Here is a 19,774-nt window from a genome sequence, read left to right as displayed (position 1 = left end):
GAAGATGGAAACTTAGGCTATGTTTTGGGTAGATCATTACAGTTAAGCAGATTTTGTGTAAGTGAAAAATAAAATATAATAAGTCATAATACTTAAGTGAGATCATATTTAAAGATGGTTGAGTAAAACTAAGAACACCAAATGACAATTTAATCCATAATTTTCTAATTGATATTATCTTAAAGTCCCTCACGATACATATGGAAACCCAGATGATGCAGTAGGCACATTTGCAAGGCTGGCAAGATTTTCCTGGTAGGATTTGTGCTATCAGCAAAGACACTGTCAACTTTAGATGGTCTAGTGCCCTTAAGACCTTAAGACTTTGCAGTGACTATTGATGGTGTGCAGCAGCATTCATTAGAGCACACTGTAGCTGAGGCTGGGGGGCTTTTCTGCGAGACCTCCATCATTTTTTTCCTACATCATTTGTTTTCTGTCTCTATTTTTAAGGTGGTTTCTATTGACTTGGAGAAGAGTGATATAAACACAAAGAAGGTACATGACATCAGGGCCCTAAATCTAATGAAAGTAGTTGACATAAACTCATATCGCCAGAATGGGATTTCAAAACCCTATAGGCTTGTAGAATCAGATTTTGATTAAGCCAAAGTCTTTCCTACTTTGTGTTGATTAGGATTCACTTGGCAGAGAGACAGTGAAGGCATCATTTAGGCACATTGCTACTGGGGAATCACTACTCAAAGCACCACTCGGAGGACAAGGAATGAGGGGATATACACCCACATCCACACATCCACACCTATCCACTTAGATCACACTCATTACATACATTGTATATTTACTTCTCTATCAACATGAGGCAGTATAGGGAAAACAAGAGGAACATAATTCCTGTAAAGCCTCTGATCTGTGGCAAGTGTTAAAAGTTTCCATAGGCTTAGAGACAGATACCTCCTTCCAGGAAAGAGAACAAACAAGAGATAAGAGCATTAGGGAGTAACAGTTGTTTAAACAAAAACAGAAGAAAAAGTTTAAACAGAAATGACTATTTTAAGCCTGCCTGCATAAGTATTTCTGTTTTTCAGACCCCCTAAAAAATCTGGGCTGTGAAGAAGGGCATCCTGATTGCCTCGTGGCCATTAGAGTAATGTGTATAAGCTAATGATCGTGGGACTGAAGGACACTTCCCTACTCCAACCAAGGCTTTCAAACCTTGGAAAAGTGCCTTTATAAGCTGTACACACTACCCTGTTGAGAGCGACATTCCTCTTTCTTGTTGGTTCCCTTGTATACAAGCTTTCTCTAATAAACTCTACCTATTTTTTTCTCTCCCTTTCAGTGTTCATTTCTATGACACTGAGACTCACGAACCAGGTTTTAGGGGTCCAGTAATAAACAAATATTGAAAACCTGAAGTGTTCTTTTAAAATGTTTATTTATTTATTTTGAGAGAGAGCAAGAGAGGGGCAGAGAGAGATAGAGAGAGAGAATGCCACCAGGCTCTGTGCTTGGTGTGGAGCCTGAGGTGGGGCTCGACATCCGTGAGATGTGAGATTGTGACCTGAGCTGATATCAAGAGTCAAACGCCTAACTGAGTGAGCCACTCCGGTGTCTCGAAAACCTGAAATGTGTTAAGTCAACCTCCAGCAATGGGTTTCATTCTACTTTTGTCCGCTTTTTTTTAAATCTATGTTGATGCTTTATTTGAAGCAGTTCTGAGTTTGAAGGTTCTTTCCTGCATCAAATGAAATGAGACTCAAAGCAGGGAGAAAAAAAGCAAAAGGTACTTGTCAGTTTGAAAGTCACAGTTTATCTTTCTATAATTAGACTAGGAGAAAAAAAAATGAAGAACTCACTGGTAGCAGGAAGAAGCAAGAGTCTTCCAGGATCTGGCATTTGATGAGATAGATATTCAGTTACTGTGCATTCCCATTGTTTTTCCATGGCAGAACATATGGCAGAGACTTGGGAACACTCATGCCTGAAAACAGGTTATTCTTATGTTCCGTAACTATGTTGCTTGCATGGCCATTGTTGCCACCGTAGTTGGTTGTACCCCAGACAAATGGGGTGCTTACTGGTCTGTTCCCACAGATCTTTATCCCAGTCTTCATCACAAGGAGGGTACTGCCAGGTGCTCTCAGCCAGAGTCTCTTGACATTATATTTAGTGAAAAAATGAAGAATGAACATTTAATGTGGAATGAAGTCACATCTTTATAGCATGGAAAGAAGTAAGCATAAAGTCTTTGGAATAGAGGGATGGGATATCTTTTTATTTCAAAATTCCTGTAATAGACTTGCATTACCACTAATGGGGAAAAAGTAATAAAAGTGGGGGAAGGCTTAGCATAGTAGATTCGTATGTTCCGCACTTCACCTTTAGGAATAAAACAAGTCCAATTACACAATATTATATATTTTGATAGTAGTCCCAATTAATTGAATAATCTAAATAGGCATGTTTCCAAAATTTTAGACAGTGGTGTGTCTAAGTGGAATGAAAATATTGTTGAACTGAGGGTCACAATTTTCATATGGCAAACACGCTTCAAGAACATGTCAACAAAATGCAAAGACACTTATAATTACATCTATAATGGCCATGATTATCCTATAGCAGACATTCAGAAATCTTTTCTGGAATGTGTATTGGAAAAAGTTAGTTCTATTTCCTCTCTTGAATTAGAACATCTCTTAAGTTCCTTAATATCCAAGACCTCATAAAAGAACAAACCCTCCAATAAGTTATTCAAATTGTAAGTTGTTGCACACATGGGAAGTAGCATTACTCTTCTGACCTTAAAATATTCTTGCTGATCAAACCCAAGGGTTTTACTACATTTTCAGGGAACACCACTTCTTCATCCTGCTTCGGATCTGCTGGGTCTTTACACTGTAGATGATTGGATTCATCAGGGGTGGAAAGAGAATATAGATGTTGCCCATGAGGACATGAACGGAAGGGGAGAGATGCTTTCCAAAGCGATGCACCATGGTGAGGCCAATGATGGGGATGTAAAAGACCAGGACAGCACAGATGTGGGACACACAGGTCTGCAAGGACTTGAGCCTCTCCTCGCGGGATGCAATTGCCAGCACTGTGTGCAAGATGAAAACGTAGGAGATGAGAATCAGCACAGCGTCTAACAACAAGGTACAGATCACCAGAGCCAAGGCATAGAGGCTGTTGAAGCGGATGTCAGAGCAGGCGAGCCGGAGCAGGTCCTGGTGCAGGCAGAAAGAGTGGGAGAGGATGTGAGGGCGGCAGTAATGGAAGAGCTTCAGGCGAATGATGACAGGGAGAATGGACAAAGCTGCCCTCATCAAAATGGCCACCATGAAGTGAATGACTCTACTGTTAGTCAGGAGGGATGTGTATCTCAGAGGATTGCAGATTGCAGTGAAGCGATCAAAGGCCATGGCAAGAAGGACCCCAGACTCTATGAAGGACAGACCATGGATAAAGTAAGTTTGGGCAATGCAAGCATCTCGACTAACTTCTTGGTTGAGTCCCCACAGGACCCCCAGCACCGTGTGCACTGTGGACAGCCCCATGCACAGGTCAGTGAGAGCCAGCATGGCCAGGAAGTAGAACATGGGCTGGTGCAGACTGGGCTCTGTCCGGATCACATGCAGCACCATGCAGTTTCCCAGAAAAACCAAGGCATAGATGGAGGAGAAGGGAATGGAAAACCAGGGATAGTAGTGGTCCAGGCCAGGGAACCCCGTGAGAATGAATATTGAGGTATTGATAATGGAAGCAGAAGAAGCAGGCATGATTATTTGAAGGTAATGTTCAAGATGAGATCAATATTTACTGACAGTTTTGTCAAAGTGTCTGCTGTGTGGGAGCAGTTGAGTCTAATACAGGTCCTCACACTGTAGCACAGGTCCTCTACAGTACAGGACGGTCTCACAGGGAAGCTCCTTGGTATCAGGTCTCAGGTTATGGGAACAAATCAATGTCCTGACCGTTGTGGGCAAATCAGATCATGCCCTTCATTTGCTTTTAGTCCCTCTGAGCCGCTTGCAGGACACACAGCAAGTGACAGTGGCAAAGCCATTGAGAGCATAGGGCTGCTCCTGCTCTGCTGTCCCGAGGAAGCCTCTGCACGCTGTCCTGTGGCCAGTGCTTGTGGCACAAGGAGTCAGAAGGCTCCGGTTTACGAGGAAGGAATGAGAGGATTGTGTGGGCCGGGTGGACCCAGGCTCCTGGGAGGCACTCTTCCCTCTTGGTGGCTGATGCAAGTGGAAGATTCCACCTGGTCACTGCAGGTTAGCAGTTCCTTGGAATTGAGAGGAAAGGACAACTGGTAGTGTTTCCCGGAGTCCACAGATCTTTTCTATCTTGGAGGGAAGGGCACTCAGTGTGTCAACTGAAAATCTAATACCCACTCAGAAGGAGGCAAGAAGTAAACACCCAAGGGGAAAAGATCGTATCAGAATTCTGAGGAATTTTTAGTCTCAGTTTCAGTCTGAAATCAACTAAAATATTTCCATAAGGCTTACATTTGACTTATTCATTGTTTTTCCCTAAATGTCACTTTCACTGTTCACTAAATTCCTCGGTAAACATGTCTCCCTTTCTGAGCCCCTGAGCTACTTTTTGACAGGTATAATATAAAGAACCATATATAAAAATGTTAGGGAAAAGTGCTACAAAAATGACACAAAACATATTGCTAAAATATTTACTTATGTGTCAGTAATATAAGGTTAATTCTGCACTCATGTGTGAAATACTTAAAATATTTTCTCCTCCTCATATTTGTATCATTCACTGGTGCTGTATGTAAAATTATAGGTAACTACTTCATTCAAATTTCATTTTTTCTTTTGAGATATTTTCAATTTTTTTCCTTGGGGAAAAGTTTTGAGTAGAGCGTAAAGAGCATTTTTGCAAATGATTTAATGATAAATTTTCTACCCAAAGTCCATTGTTTTCTACAATGAAGGTCATTCTTCTACATAATCATAATGTAATCATCATCATGAAATTATGGCAATGCTGCCATATTGCTGTCATCAAATTATCAGACCCCGGATAAACTTTCTCAAATTGTACCATCAATGTAATTGATAGTAAAATAAAATGCAGTTCAGAATCATGTGTGTATTAGTATTCTTATATTTTTACTTTTATTCCCTGTGAAATTTCTTTAGATTTTCCTTGATTTGCATAACTCTTAAACTTTTGAAAGTTACAAGTCATTATAGAATGCTTCTCATCTGAGTGTGTTTGATTCATACTCATGGTTAGATTCAAATTATATAGGAATGTAATGAAGATGAGGTTTCATTCTTCTCATGCATATGTTCAGGCTGTGTGTGGTTTGAATTTGTCCAAACACTGATGATGATCAATTATTTTTTAAAGTAGGGTCTTCCAGGATTCATTACTATAAATTAATATATATTTCCTTTCCCCTTTATTTTTTAAGTTTATTTATTTATTTTGAAAGAGAAAGAGGGGGAGAGATAGAAAGAGAGAGAGAGAGAGAGAGAGAGAGAGCAAGTGAGAGCACAAGCAGAGAAGGGACAGAGAAAGGGCCAGAGAGAGCCTCAAGCAGGCTCTGCACTGTCAGTGTAGAGCCTGACCCAGGGCTTGAACTCACAAACCTTGAGGTCGTGAAAAGAAGAGCTGAAAAGAAGAGCTAGGCACTTAACTGACTGAGCCACCCAGGTGCTCCATTCCATTCACTTTTAATAAGTATTTTGTAGGAGAGTATTTGAGACTATATAATATCTTATAGTCATTGTTTTATATTTTATTCAATAGGTAATTATCAGTCACCATCATTTTTTAGTATTCAATTTATATTCCAGATTTAGTCAGTGAAAGCACCATAATTTGGTTTTTGTATCTTTTTTATACATATTTTAGCACTTCTTAATTTTTGGTACAATTATGTTTGGTACATTTGGTATATTCAGTGTACTTTCACTACCATGGCCCTATAAACATCCATTTTCACAGAAAGCTAAATCCTCTTTTCTTTCTCTTTTGTTTTTAATGTTTATTTTTGAGAGATAGAGTGCGAGTGGGGGACAGGCAGAGAGAGAGAGAGAGAGGGAGACACAGAATCCAAAGCAGGCTCTAGGTTCCTAGCTGTCAGCACAGAGCCCGATGTAGGGCTCAAACCCATGGATGACAAGATCGTAACCTGAGCCAAAGTCAGAAGCTTAACCAACTGAGCCACCCAGGTGCTCATGCCCATTTTCTTTCTTTCTTTTTTTTTTTTAACGTGTATTTGAGAGAGAGAGAGAGAGAGAGAGCAAGCAGGGGAGTGGAAGAGAGAGAGTAAGAGAAAGAAAATCCCAAGCAGTCTCTGCACTGTCAGCACAGAGCCCGATGTGGGCCTTGATCTCACCAACCATGAGATCATGAGTGGAGTCAAAATTAAGAGACGGATGCTTAACTGACTGAATCATCCAGGCACCCCCAGATCCCCTTTTCATACAGATTAGTACCTAAAAGTTTAAGAATTGCATGCTAGATGGGTCATATCTATTTTCTTTTTTAAAATGTTTATTTATTTATTTATTTATTTATTTATTTTTTTTTTTAAATGTTTATTTATTTTTGAGAGACAGAGAGAGATACAGCATGAATGGGGAGGAGCAGATAGAGAGAGAGAGACAGAGTCCGAAGCAGGCTCCAGGTTCTAAGCTGTCGGCACAGAGCCTGACGTGGGGCTCGAACTCACAAACTGTGAGATCATGACCTGAGCTGAAGTCAGACACTTACCCAACTGAGCCACCCAGTCTCCCCAAATGGGTCATATCTATTGAGGAATCACTGTTTCCAGGCTCTCTCAGAGAATTGAGTTGGGTTTTGCATCTATATGTATTTCTCTCTATATACATATTGAAATCCTTAATGCACACTTACAAGTTAATTCTTTTTTCATGGTAATAAAGTTGCCACAAACACTGAATTAATGAGTACTGAAGTATTGCTGCCAAGAAAAATAAAAGGTAAAGAAAAAGGTAACCCTTAGTCACAACGTTTTTTGAGTATAACAGCGTTTTGCATTTAATAGATTTAACAGAAACACTGTGGTATTATATAGGTTCACTTATTCTGTTCTCTTTTAAAAATTGTTCCCTTACCAGTGTCTCTGTGAAACAAGCCAGTCTCAACAGTGTTGAAAACCTGTTCAGGCACAAAACCCTTTACCTGCAGAACATTTATGAAATGTTTTAACTTTCTTCTACAGTTTCCTGAACTATTGTCTCTGCCCTGCCTGAAGTTGCACATTCTTCATGCCATGTTGCCATTTAAGTACACAAGCCAGCCAGCGCTAGCTGAGTAGGGTTAACATTTTCCTAAACCTAAATTTCTAAATCTCACAATGATCGCCGCTATGCAGTTTTTGTCGGCTGTCATCTCCTGAATCCACAAATGTGGCTGCTTTTTCATTGTTTCCCCTGTTTCACCATGCATTACACACATTACTTTAGCCCTTTCTCGATAATACAGACACACCAGGGAATTTCTTTTCTTTTTTCTGGAAGTACCATATTGTTGATTCATCAACATTGAACTCACGTACAACAGCATCTCAAATCATGTCTGAAAGAAGCTTATGTCGCGCATGTATTTTCTCTGCAAGATAGGTACATCACAGCCTTGCACTTAGGAACACAAGACCTTACTTCAGTACTATGCTTGGAGGCCATTTCAAAAAGTGAAATTGGCACCCAAAGCAACAAAAATGTTTAAAACACGGCACTAAATACCCCAGGAAAAGGACAGTTTTTTACAATATAAAATCTGAAACAAAAAGGAACCATACCCTTCAGTTTTCAGTTTGTTTTGTTTTCATTGTTGTTGCTGTAAAAATGGGAGTGATAACTTCCAAAGCCTTTACATGTCAGAAAAGAAAGCAGAAGTCTAACAATCTAACTTTGAAATAAAAAAAAATTAATGCCATTATAATTGTATCCCCCAAATCAAATATTTGGCATTAAATATGAAAAAAAAAATCACTCAAAATGTTAGAATTAAAACTTCATAATAGTAATGGGAAAAATAAAAAACATACACAAATTTAAATATATTTCATTTTCATGGATTGGAAGACATGACAAATTTCTCCAGTTTTATGTTTGGTTCAACATAATCTCAATCAATATCTCGGAGAGTTTTATGCATGTATTTACAAGTATATTGCAATATTTGTATGTATAGGTAAAGGAATTATATAGTAGCCGGAACAAATTTGGAGGACTTTGCTGGATTTTAAGACTTTTATAAAGCCATAATAATCACAGTAGTGTGGTGTTTAAAAGGATAAACACATAGATTAATACCGGAATAGAGAGGTCAGATAGACCACATATTCAAGTGACTTTCAGCAAACGTTCAAAGATAAACCAATCAAGAAAGGATAATCTTTTCCAAAGTGGAAGTACTGAAAGATAAAAATAAACTCGACACCATGTATAAAAATTAACTTAAAATGGAGTATAGAACCAAAGTTACATTTTGGTTTAAATTTTAACCAAATTTAAATGTAAAGTTTCTAGGGGAAAACATGAGAAAATCTCATTACCTGGATTTGACAGTTTGTAGATATAATAACAAGAGCATATTCCTTAAAGGAAAAAAACACATATAAATTAGAGTCTGTCAACACTAAAAAAAAAAAAAAGAATTCTGCTACTCTTGCAAAACTTTGTTTTGCAAAAGTCACTGTTAAGAGAAATAAAGGACAATTAACAACCTGAAAATAACTAGTTGCAAATCATGTATCTGTGAAGGATTTTGTAATTTAAATGTGTAGAGAACTCTCCAAACTCAATAAGAAGAGCAGAACTTGATCACAAAGGGAAAATTATTTGAAGAAGCACTTCACCAAGAAGTATATACAACAAATAATCATGAGAAAAGATGCAAAAAAAAAAAATATGATAAAGGAGGTGCGAATTTAAACCAAAATGATACATCACTACACATCTACTAATATAGCAAAACAAAAGAAAACAAATAAAAATCGTACGAAGTATTGGCCTAGATATAGAGGAAATATACTTCTCATACACTGCTGGTCCGAAAGTCAAATGGTACAGTTGCCTGGAAGACACACTGACAAATATTGTCAAAAGTTAAACAAATATGTACCATATGATTTAACTATTCTCTTCCAAGTTATTACCTGACAGAAAGTATTGGTTTGGTACTTTACAGTTTAAAATATCATTTATGTTATATAAAAAATAAGAGATAAAAACATTGTGAAGGTCAGAAAAAGGAGAAATCTCATACAGAATAATGAAATGCCTAAAAATAAAGAAAAATATAATGAAGTATGACTAAAAAGGGTAAATGATTTAGAGAGGGGTTAAACAATTTAGAATGTGCAAAAAAGTTCTGATTCCCCTTAGTTTGTTAGGCTTCTCTTGGCTAAATTGTAATGTTCCCGCAAAGTCAGATTACTTTACTCAGTCTACTTCCTCTGGGATCTTATGGCCCCTTGGGGGTAGAGAAAGAAATAGTTGTGGTAACCAAGAGAAAAATTTAGCAATGCATTTCACATTTTACTGAGGATAATGACAACCATGGTAACAGTACACACAGGTCACATGTTATCTTCCCTCAGGAATAAACAGAGAGTCCCACAAGCCCAGCCCAAATCCAAACCCCATGGACCCAGAAACATCATTGCTTCTGCATAAAACCCCCTAGTCTCTTGACACACCTAGTCACTAGTCCTGGAAAAGCTATGACTAGACAATGGATTTTTGCCTTATAGAATACAGAAATAGGTCTCTATTTTTCTGAGTTTACGACACTTAAGGAAATTGTATTATATTTTATTTTATTTTCTTCTCAAAGGCAGACAAACATTACTAGAAGTTAGGAGATCATAAACTAATCTAATTGTAACATCTCTGTAGAATTATTTTCAATCGTCTACTAATGTCTCCTATCTCTATCTTTAATGTTAATAGTTCCAGATTTATTCTCACTGGTTTTCCTGGCCTAGAAGTTCACTATCTCTGGATCTCCATCCCTTTCTCCTCCATCTATGCCACGGTTTTCCTGGGAAACTGCATGGTGCTGCATGTGATCCGGACAGAGCCCAGCCTGCACCAGCCCATGTTCTACTTCCTGGCCATGCTGGCCCTCACTGATCTGTGCATGGGGCTGTCTACCATGTACACGGTTCTGGGGATCCTGTGGGGATTCGTTCGTGAGATCAGCCTAGATTCCTGCATTGCCCAGTCCTACTTCATCCATGGTTTGTCCTTCATGGAATCCTCTGTCCTCCTTGCTATGGCTTTTGACCGTTACATTGCCATTTGCAACCCGCTACGCTATTCTTCCATCCTAACTAATGACAAAATCATGAAAATTGGGGTGACAATCTTATGTAGGAGTTCTTTACTCATACCTCCAGTCATCATTCGCCTAAAGTTCTTAAATTATTGCCGCCCCCACATCCTTTCTCACTCTTTCTGCCTGCACCAAGACTTAATTAGAATGGCCTGTTCAGACATCCGTTTCAACAGCATTTATGGTCTTGCCCTGGTAATTAGCAACCTGTTGTTGGATGCAGTGCTCATACTTATCTCCTATATTATGATCTTGCATGCAGTCTTAGCTATTGCATCACGGGAAGAGAGAATCAAGTCCTTGCAGACCTGTGTATCTCACATCTGTGCTGTTTCTGTTTTCTACATCCCAATCATTGGTCTGACTATGGTGCATCGCTTTGGGAAACACCTCTCACCATGGGTACATGTCCTCCTGGGCAACACCTATATCCTTTTCCCACCCTTGATGAACCCCATTATTTACAGTATCAAGACCCAACAAATACGAAGAAGAGTCCAGAGATTGTTTAATTTCAAAAAATTTTAAGTCTTGAGATCAAATGCGAATTTATTTAAAAGTCGACAAGTGGAGCTCAAAAGGGGAAGGGTGAGTAAATAATTATAAATATATTTAATGACTTCTATTTATATGTTTTCTGTGTTACTCCCTCTCCATTTTCCCCACAACCATCGTAAGTCAGTGAAACTGATATGGGTTATATTGTGATCAGTTTTATAAATTGGAAAGTATATATAAAATGGGCTGAGAATCATATTAATGAATAAGGCAGATTCACTATTAAAATGTGTATCTCACTATATCCAATTGAGTGAAGATGGTTTGGCATCCACTCATTACAGAAAACATAAATTTTACTTAAGTAGTTTAAGTAATTACTAAAAGATCAACAATGATCTTAGTCCACTTCCACTACTCTAGGCAACATTCTTGTTTATTATTTAGACATTCTACCTGCTATACAGTTTAGCCACTGTACAATATATGGTCATGTAATTGGATCATGTAGAAAAGTAGTGAGACAAACAGCAAAAAAACTAATCTTGGTGCCAGGTTATCTGCCAGCCAAACAGTCTTTCCCTACTCCCTTCCTACAATCAGTAACTGAACTAGGGATACTGACAAATAGTAAATACCAGGGTAGAAATAGACTTTTGTGATTAGTTTCTTTAATCATATAATATAAAACAAGTACCATTTGAAAATCATTTGAAAATGATTCCTATGAGTCCATATCTCATTTAAATTTCCTGTCCTAGTTAAAAAAAAAAAAGAGAGAAGGAAAGCATACAGTGTGACTATGGCCAAGTGATATAAATATGTTTCTAAGGTATCTCACCATCAAGAACCTATGGTAGACACTATTTTTGTTACATATATGAATAGTTTAAAACATTTTAAAAGTTAAATGATATGGAAGTAGTAGGTGATCGGATTTGGATATATTCTCTTGTTTTAGTTCAAATCACATGACATTTTTATTCTTATCTTCTTTCTGTACTTTTTAATATGAAGTTTACTAAATGGTTATGCAGCCAACATAAAAATATTTACCTCATAATAAAAGTAGAAAGATCACCAAAGTAAATCATGGATGCTAAATAAAGTGTACATATTTGGACTGTTGGTATGTGTACATTTCCCCAAAATATTGTTGCTACCATTGTGTTTATACAATCTACTTAATATATGTAAGGTAAGTTTTTTTGAGGTATACTTACAAACAGTAATTCGCTGTTTTGATGTGCATGTGCAGTTTGATGAGTTCTGAAAAACACTTCTAGTCATGTAACCACCACAATCAAGATGTGGAATATTACTGTCACTCACAAAAATTCCCTTTTATCTCTTTGTGTTCACTCTTTACCCACAACCCCAGGTTCTGGAAATCACTAAGTTGATCTGTCATTCAGTTTGTCTTTAAGAGAAGATCATGTAAATTAAATGATAAAGAATGTAATCTTTATGTCTAGATTCTTTCACTTGCAAAAATCCTCTTGACATTCCCTCTTGTTATCTGTATGCACAGTTTACTTTTATTGTTGATTCTTATTCCATTTTATCACAGATAATAAGCTGTTTATTCATTTATTTGCAGATGGACATTTTAGTGTTTTACAGATTTGATTTTGAATAAAGCTACTATGAACATGTATTTTCCCAAAGTTAGACTTTATTTTTGATGCTTGCATCTTTACGTTGAATAATACAACACTCATCACAGTAATAATAATTATCATGGTCATCACCATAAAAATAATATTTAGTTTATATTTACCAGATGCCTATTTTATGCTGGGCACCATGGACACACTACCTTCATAGTCATTCTCATTATTGATCCTCAGAGTCAATCTACAGGGTAGACCATAATTATTCAATTTTGCAGATAAGCAACTTAAATAAAGGCATTTTAACTTACTAGAAGATAACAGTGGGGAGAAATAGTTTCACACCACTTTTACCTCTATTATTTCGGATTTCATTTGACATCACACTTATTTTTTTTTAACTTGTTTTATTTTTTATTTTTTTTTAAATTTACATACAAATTAGTTAGCATATAGTGCAACAATGATTTCAGGAGTAGATTCCTTAGTGACCCTTACCCATTTAGCCCATCCTCCCTCCCCCAACCCCTCCTGTAACCCTCATTTTATTCTCCATATTTATGAGTCTCTTCTGTTTTGTCCTCTCCCTGTTTTTAATATTATTTTTGTTTCCCTTCCCTTATGTTCATCTATTTTGTTTCTTAAAGTACTCATATGAGTGAAATCATAAGATTTTTGTCTTTCTCTGACTAATTTCACTTAGCATAATACTCTCCAGTTCCATCCACATAGTTGCAAATGGCAAGATTTCATTCTTTTTGACTGCTGAGTAATACTCCATTGTGTGTGTGTGTGTGTATATATATATATATATATATATATATATATATATATATATACACATATATATGTGTATATATGTGTGTGTATATATATATATATATATATATATATATATATATATATATATCTCCAGTCATCCATCAATGGACATTTGGGCCCTTTCCATACTTTGACTATTGTTAATAGTGCTGCTATAAACATGGGGGTGAATGTGTCCCTTCGAAACAGCCCACTTGTATCCCGTGGATAAATGCCTAGTAGTGCGATTGCTGGGTCATAGGGTAGTTCTATTTTTAGGTTTTTGAGGAACCTTCATACTGTTTTCCAGAGAGGATGCACCAAATTTCATTCCCACCAACAATGCAAAAGAGATCTTCTTTCTCTGCATGCTCGCAAACATCTGTTGTTGCCTGAGTTGTTAATGTGAGCCATTCTGACAGATGTAAGGTGGTATCTCATTGTGGTTTTGATTTGTATTTCCCTGAAGATGAGTGATGTTGAGCATTTTTTCATGTGTCGGTTGGCCATCTAGATGTCTTCCTTAGAGAAATGTCTATTCATGTCTTTTGCCCATTTCTTCACTGGATTATTTGTTTTTTGGGTGTTGAGTTTGATAAGTTCTTTGTAGAATTTGGATAACCCTTTATCTGATATGTCACTTGCAAATATCTTCTCCCATTCTGTCAGTTGCCTTTTAGTTTTGCTGATTGTTTCCTTCACTGTGCAGAAGCTTTTTATTTTGATGAGGTCTCACTAGTTCATTTTTGCTTTTGTTTCCCTTGCCTCTGGAGACATGTTGAGTAAGAAGTTTCTATGGCCAAGATCAAAGAGGTTTTTGCCTGCTTTCTCCTCGAGGATTTTGATGGCTTCCTGACTCACATTAAGGTCTTTCATCCATTTTTAGTTTATTTTTGTGAATGGGGTAAGAAAGTGGTCCAGGTTCATTCATCTGCATATTGCTGTCCAGTTTCCCCAGCACCACTTGCTAAAGAGAGTGTCTTTACTCCACTGGATATTCTTTCCTGCTTTGTCAAAGATTAGATGGCCATACATTTGTGGGTCCATTTCTGAGTTCTCTCTTCTGTTCCATTGATCTGAGTGTCTGCTCTTGTGCCAGTACCATACTGTCTTGATGATTACAGCTTGGTAGTATAGCTTGAAGTCTGGAATTGTGGTGTCTCCTGCTTTGGTTTTCTTTTTCAAGATCACTTTGGCTATTCAAAGTCTTTTCTGTTTCTATACAAATTTTAGGATTATTTGTTCTAGCTCTGTGAAAAATTCTGGTGTTATTTAGATAAGGATAGCATTGAATATGTAGATTGCTTTGGGTAGTATTGACATTTTAACAATATTTGTTCTTCCTATCCAGGAGCATGAAATCTTTTTCCATTTTTTTGTGTCTTCTTCAATCTCTTTCATAAGCTTTCTATAGTTTTCAGTGTATAGATTTTTCACCTCTTTGGTTAGATTTATTCCTAGGTATTTTATGGTTTTGTGTACAAGTGTAAATGGGATCATTTCCTTGATTTCTCTTTCTTTCATTTCATTGTTGGTGTATAGGAATGCAACTGATTTCTGTGCATTGATTTTATAGCCTTCAACTTTGCTGAATTCATGAATCAATTCTAGAAGTTTTTTGTAGAATCTTTTGGGTTTTCCATATAGAGTATCATGTCATCTGCAAAGAGTGAAAGTTTGACCTCCTCCTGGCCGATTTGGATGCCTTTTATTTCTTTGTGTTGTCTGATTGCAGAGGCTAAGACTTCCAATACTATGTTGAATAACAGTGGTGAGAGTGGACATCCCTGTCTTGTTCCTGACTTTAGGGGGAAAGCTCTCAGTTTTTCTCCATTGAGGATGATATTATCATTGGGTCACTCGTTTATGGCTTTTATCATCTCGAGGTATGCCCCTTCTATCCCTACTTTCTTGAGGGTTTTTATGAAGAAACGATGCTGTATTTTGTCAAATGCTTTCTCTGCATCTATTGAGAGGATCATGTGGTTCTTGTCCTTTCTTTTATTGGTGTGATGAATCACATTAATTATTTTGCAGATATTGAACCAGCCCTTTATCCCAGGTATAAATCCCTCTTGGTTGTGGTGAATAATTTTTTTTAATGTATTGTTGGAGCCAGTTGGCTAATATCTTGTTAAGGATTTTTGCATCCATGTTCATCAGGGAAATTGGTCTATAGTTCTCCTTTTTAGTGGGGTCTCTCTCTGGTTTTGGAATCCAGGTAATGCTGGCCTCATAGAAAGAGTTTGGAAGTTTTCCTTCTATTTCTATTTTTTGGAACAGTTTCAAGAGAATAGGTGTTAACTCTTCCTTAAATGTTTGGTAGAATTCCCCTGGAAAGCCATCTGGCCCTGGACTCTTATTTCTTTGGCAGATTTTTGATTACTAATTTGATTTCCTTACTGGTTATGTGTCTGTTCAAATTTTCTATTTCTTCCTGTTTCCATTTTGGTAATGTATATGTTTCTAGGAATTTCTCCATTTCTTCCAGATTGCCCATTTTGATGACATATGGTTGCTCATAATATTCTCTTATTATTGTTTTTATTTCTGCTGTGTTCGTTGTGATCTCTCGTCTTTCATTCCTGATTTTAATTATTTGGGTCCTTTCCTTTTTCTTCTTGATCAAACTGGCTAGTGGTTTATCAATTCTGTTAATTCTTTCAAACAACCAGCTTCTGGTTTCATTAATCTGTTCTACTGTTTTTTTGGTTTCAATAGCATTAATTTCTGCTCTAATCTTTATTATTTCCTGTCTTCTGCTGGTTTTGGTTTTTTTTTGCCATTTTTTTTCCAGCTCCTTAAGGCATAAGTTTAGGTGGTGTATCTGAGATCTTTCTTCCTTCTTTAGGAAGGCCTGGATTGCTATATACTTTCCTCTTATGACTGCCTTTGCTGCGTCCCAGAGGTTTTGGGTTGTGGTGTTATTTTCAGTGACTTCCATATACTTTTTGATTTCCTCTTTCACTGCTTGGTTAGCCCATTCATTCTTTAGTAAGATGTTCTTTAGTCTCCAAGTATTTGTTACCTTTCCAAATTTTTCTTGTGGTTGATTTTGAGTTTCATAGCGCTGTGGTCTGAAAATATGCATGGTATGATCTCGATCTTTTTGTACTTACTTAGGGTTGATTTGTGTCCCAGTATATGTTCTATTCTGGAGAATGTTCCATGTGCACTGGAGAAGAATGTATATTCTGCTGCTTTAGGATGAAATGTTGTGAATATACCTGTTAAGTCCATCTGGTCCAGTATGTCATTCAAAGCCATTGTTTCCTTGTTGTTTTTTTGGTTAGATGATCTGTCCATTGCTGTGAGTGGGGTGTTGAAGTCTCCTACTATTATGGTATTATTATCAATGAGTTTCTTTATGTTTGTGATTAATTGATTTGTATATTTGGGTGCAGCCACATTTGGCACATAAATGTTTACAATTGTTAGGTCTTCTTGGTGGATAGACCCCTTGATTATGATATAATGAGCTTCTGCATTTCTTGATACAGTCTTTATTTTAAATTCTAGATTGTCTGATAGAAGTATGGCTACTCCATCTTTCTTTTGTTGACAATTATCCTGATAGATGGTTCTACATCCCCTTATTTTCAATCTGTAGCTGTCTTTAGGTCTAAAGTGGGTCTCTTGTAAACAGCATATAGATGGGTCTTGTTTTCTTATCTATTCTGTTACCCTATGTCTTTTGATTGGAGCATTGAGACCATTGACATTTAGAGTGAGTACTGAAAGATATGGATTTATTGCCTTTATGATGCTTGTGGGGTTGGAGTTTCTGGTGGTTTTCTCTTGTCCTTCCTAATCTTTGTTGCTCTTGGTCTTTATTCATTTTTTTTAATATTTTCATCTTTCTCCCCTCAGAGAGTCCCCCTTAAAATTTCTTGCAGGGTTGGTTTAGTGGTCACAAACTCTTTTAATTTTTTTTTTGTCTGGGAAACTTTTTATCTCTCTTCCTCTTTTGAATGACAGCTTTGCTGGATAAAGAATTCTTGGCTGCATATTTTTCTGATTCAGCACATTGAATATATCCTGCAACTCCTTCCTGGCCTGCCAAGTTTCTGTGGATAGGTCTGCTGTAAACCTGATCTGTCTTCCCTTGTAGGTTAAGGACTTTTTCCCCCCTTGTTGCTTTTATGATTCTCTCCTTGCCTGAGTATTTTGTGAATTTGACTATGATATATCTTGGTGATGGTCGGTTTTTGTTGAGTCTCATGGGGGTCCTCTGTGCTTCCTGGATTTTGATGTCTGTTTCTTTCCCCAGGTTAGGAAAGTTTTCTGCTATGATTTTCTCACATAACCCTTCTACCCTTATTTCTCTCTCTTCCTCTTCTAGGACCCCTATGATTCTGATGTTGTTCCTTTTGAATGAGTCACTGATTTCTCTAATTCTTAAATCGTGCTCTTTTGCCTTAATCTCCCTCTTTTTTTCTGCTTCATTATTCTCTATAACGTTGTCCTCTATATCTCTGATTCTCTGTTCTGCCTCATCCATCCTTGCTGCTGTTCCATCCATCCATAATTGCAGCTCAGGTACAGCATTTTTAATTTCATTCTGGCTATTTTTTACTTCTTTTATCTCTGCAGAAAGGGATTCTAATCTATTTTCAACTCCAGCTTGTATTCTTATTTTTGTTATTTTAATTCTGCTTCAGACATCTTGCATGTACCTGTGTTGGTTAAATCCCTGGCTCTCATTTCTTCGTGCTCTTTCTTTTGGGGTGAATTCCTTCGTTTTGTCATTTTGAAGGGAGAAAAGGAATTAATGAGGTAGAAAAATTAAAGTTAAAAAAATTAAAATTAAAAAATATTAAAATTAAAAAATTAAAATCACACACACACACACACACACAAATCTAATAAATGATGCTAGATCTTAGGTGTGTTTTGGTCTGCATGTTGAGAATGGTTTGACAGAGTAGAGGAATAAAAGGGGGGGGAATGAAATCATTTGAGAATTTGAAAAAATGAATACACTGAATTAGACTAAAATGAGATGATGGGAGTAAGATAGAATTTGAAAAAAAATTACACAAAAGTAAAGAATATAGTAGAAAAAATTAAAGAAAAATATTTTTAATAAAAATTAAAAATAAATGTATTTTTCTCATTCTGTATTCAAGAAAGAGAAAAGTTGTGTTAAAGGAAAAAAAAGATAGAAAATTGAATAGATGGACCTGCTAAGAGATTGAAATACAACTGAAATTACTGTTTTCTCCTAGAAGTCAGACTATGTAGCGCTTTATAGTTCATAAACGAAGTAGGCAGTGAGACCTGTGCTCTTCAAGAGCCAGGTTGGCTCAGTTGGGTGGGGCTCAGTGTAACGGCTGTTCTTCAGTAGATGGTGCTGCTAGCCTACTGGGGTGGATTGTTGCGGTGCTTGTAGGTGCATATGCGCAGGCCTGGGAGCGTTGAAAATGGTGTCACCCTGCTACCCTGTCTCTAGTATCGGAACTCAGTTCTCCCGGATCAGTAATCGCACACTGTCCTCTGTCTTCAGCTTTCGTCCACTCCACCTCTTCACTGTCCATGACCAAACCCCAGGCAGCACCTCTTTCCCCAGTTTTGTCTCAGATGTGGCTGCTTTCCTGGCCCCTTACTTCTGAGGGACTGCGGCTTTGACCCGTTCTGCAGGGTATCACCGAGCAATGGCTGAATGAGCAATGGCTGAATGTCAGCTACACCTGGGAATGCTTGCTGGACCCTGCTGCTGCTGGTGCCCCAGACTGCAGCCAGGTGCCAGCCCACCCCAGAAAAAGTTCACAAGTTAGCATACTAGCAGCTTTTCAGGGATTATGGAAAAATCACAACACACATCTGGCACCAGTCTTCAGCTTTAACCACCTTGTTCCAGCACTAGTGAATGTGGCCATTTTCTGTGGTCTGCTGGGACCAAGTGGCTTCAACAGTCTCCACCAAATGTCCTTCCAGCAGTGGAACCGCTTTTCCCCCTGTGGCCCGAGAACCTCCTGGACCCCACTCTGCTCCTGGGGTTCCACCCTTCTCACCAGAGCACCACCAGGTATCGAGCTGCAGGGTTTCAGACTCTGCCTGCCCCCTGTTTACAGTCTAAATGGAATTTAAACCCTCTCCTTTCTCCTTTATCCCTTTTTAGTTTAGTCCCTGTGGCTGTTTCCAATTTTCTGCTTTCTCTCCAGCTGCTTTTGGGAAGGGTGCTTTTCCCATATTCTGCCCCCTTTCCCCAGTCTCTGTCCTCTCTCTGCCTGCAAAAGCGGCTCCCTACCCACCACCGGCATTTCACTCCCCAAGTTCACCTCTCCCTGCCACATACCTGCTGAATTCTGTGGTTCAGGTTGTGCAGATTGTTGTGTTAATCTTCCAATCAGTTTTCTAGGTGTGTAGGATGGTTTAGTGTTGGCTGGCTGTATTTCATGGACGCGAGACACACACAAAACTTCCATGCTGTTCCACCATCTTGGCTCCTCTTCACATCACACTTATATCTCCATTGTTCAACTTGTTTTTGTTGGTGGTCATGTTCATGACATGGGTTAAGAATTTTAAATAGTACATCAATGTAAATTCAG

The 19,774-nt window shown here is 37.7% G+C and overlaps 2 protein-coding genes across 2 annotated transcripts; one reads left to right on the top strand and one right to left on the bottom strand.

The window, feature by feature from the left end:
- Positions 1-1,478: 1,478 nt before the first annotated feature.
- On the bottom strand, positions 1,479-4,867 carry LOC105260970 (olfactory receptor 51V1-like). The gene has a single exon (XM_045038117.1). The coding sequence runs from the start codon at positions 3,741-3,743 to the stop codon at positions 2,802-2,804; it is 942 nt and encodes a 313-aa protein (XP_044894052.1). The 5' UTR covers positions 3,744-4,867; the 3' UTR covers positions 1,479-2,801.
- Positions 4,868-9,891: 5,024 nt separating this feature from the next.
- On the top strand, positions 9,892-10,836 carry LOC101094372 (olfactory receptor 51V1-like). The gene has a single exon (XM_003992807.2). It carries the CDS (start codon positions 9,892-9,894, stop codon positions 10,834-10,836), a length of 945 nt encoding a protein of 314 aa, XP_003992856.1.
- The last annotated feature ends 8,938 nt before the right edge of the window (positions 10,837-19,774 follow it).

This window comes from Felis catus, chromosome D1 (genome assembly GCF_018350175.1).
Source record: "Felis catus isolate Fca126 chromosome D1, F.catus_Fca126_mat1.0, whole genome shotgun sequence".
NCBI lineage: Eukaryota > Metazoa > Chordata > Mammalia > Carnivora > Felidae > Felis > Felis catus.
This window is presented reverse-complemented; position numbering and strand designations above follow the sequence as displayed.

What these genes read in the sequence shown, in the direction of transcription:
- LOC105260970 (XM_045038117.1), bottom strand. Translation starts at nt 3,743, where the DNA reads ATGCCTGCTTCTTCTGCTTCCATTATCAATACCTCAATATTCATTCTC.
- LOC101094372 (XM_003992807.2), top strand. Translation starts at nt 9,892, where the DNA reads ATGTCTCCTATCTCTATCTTTAATGTTAATAGTTCCAGATTTATTCTC.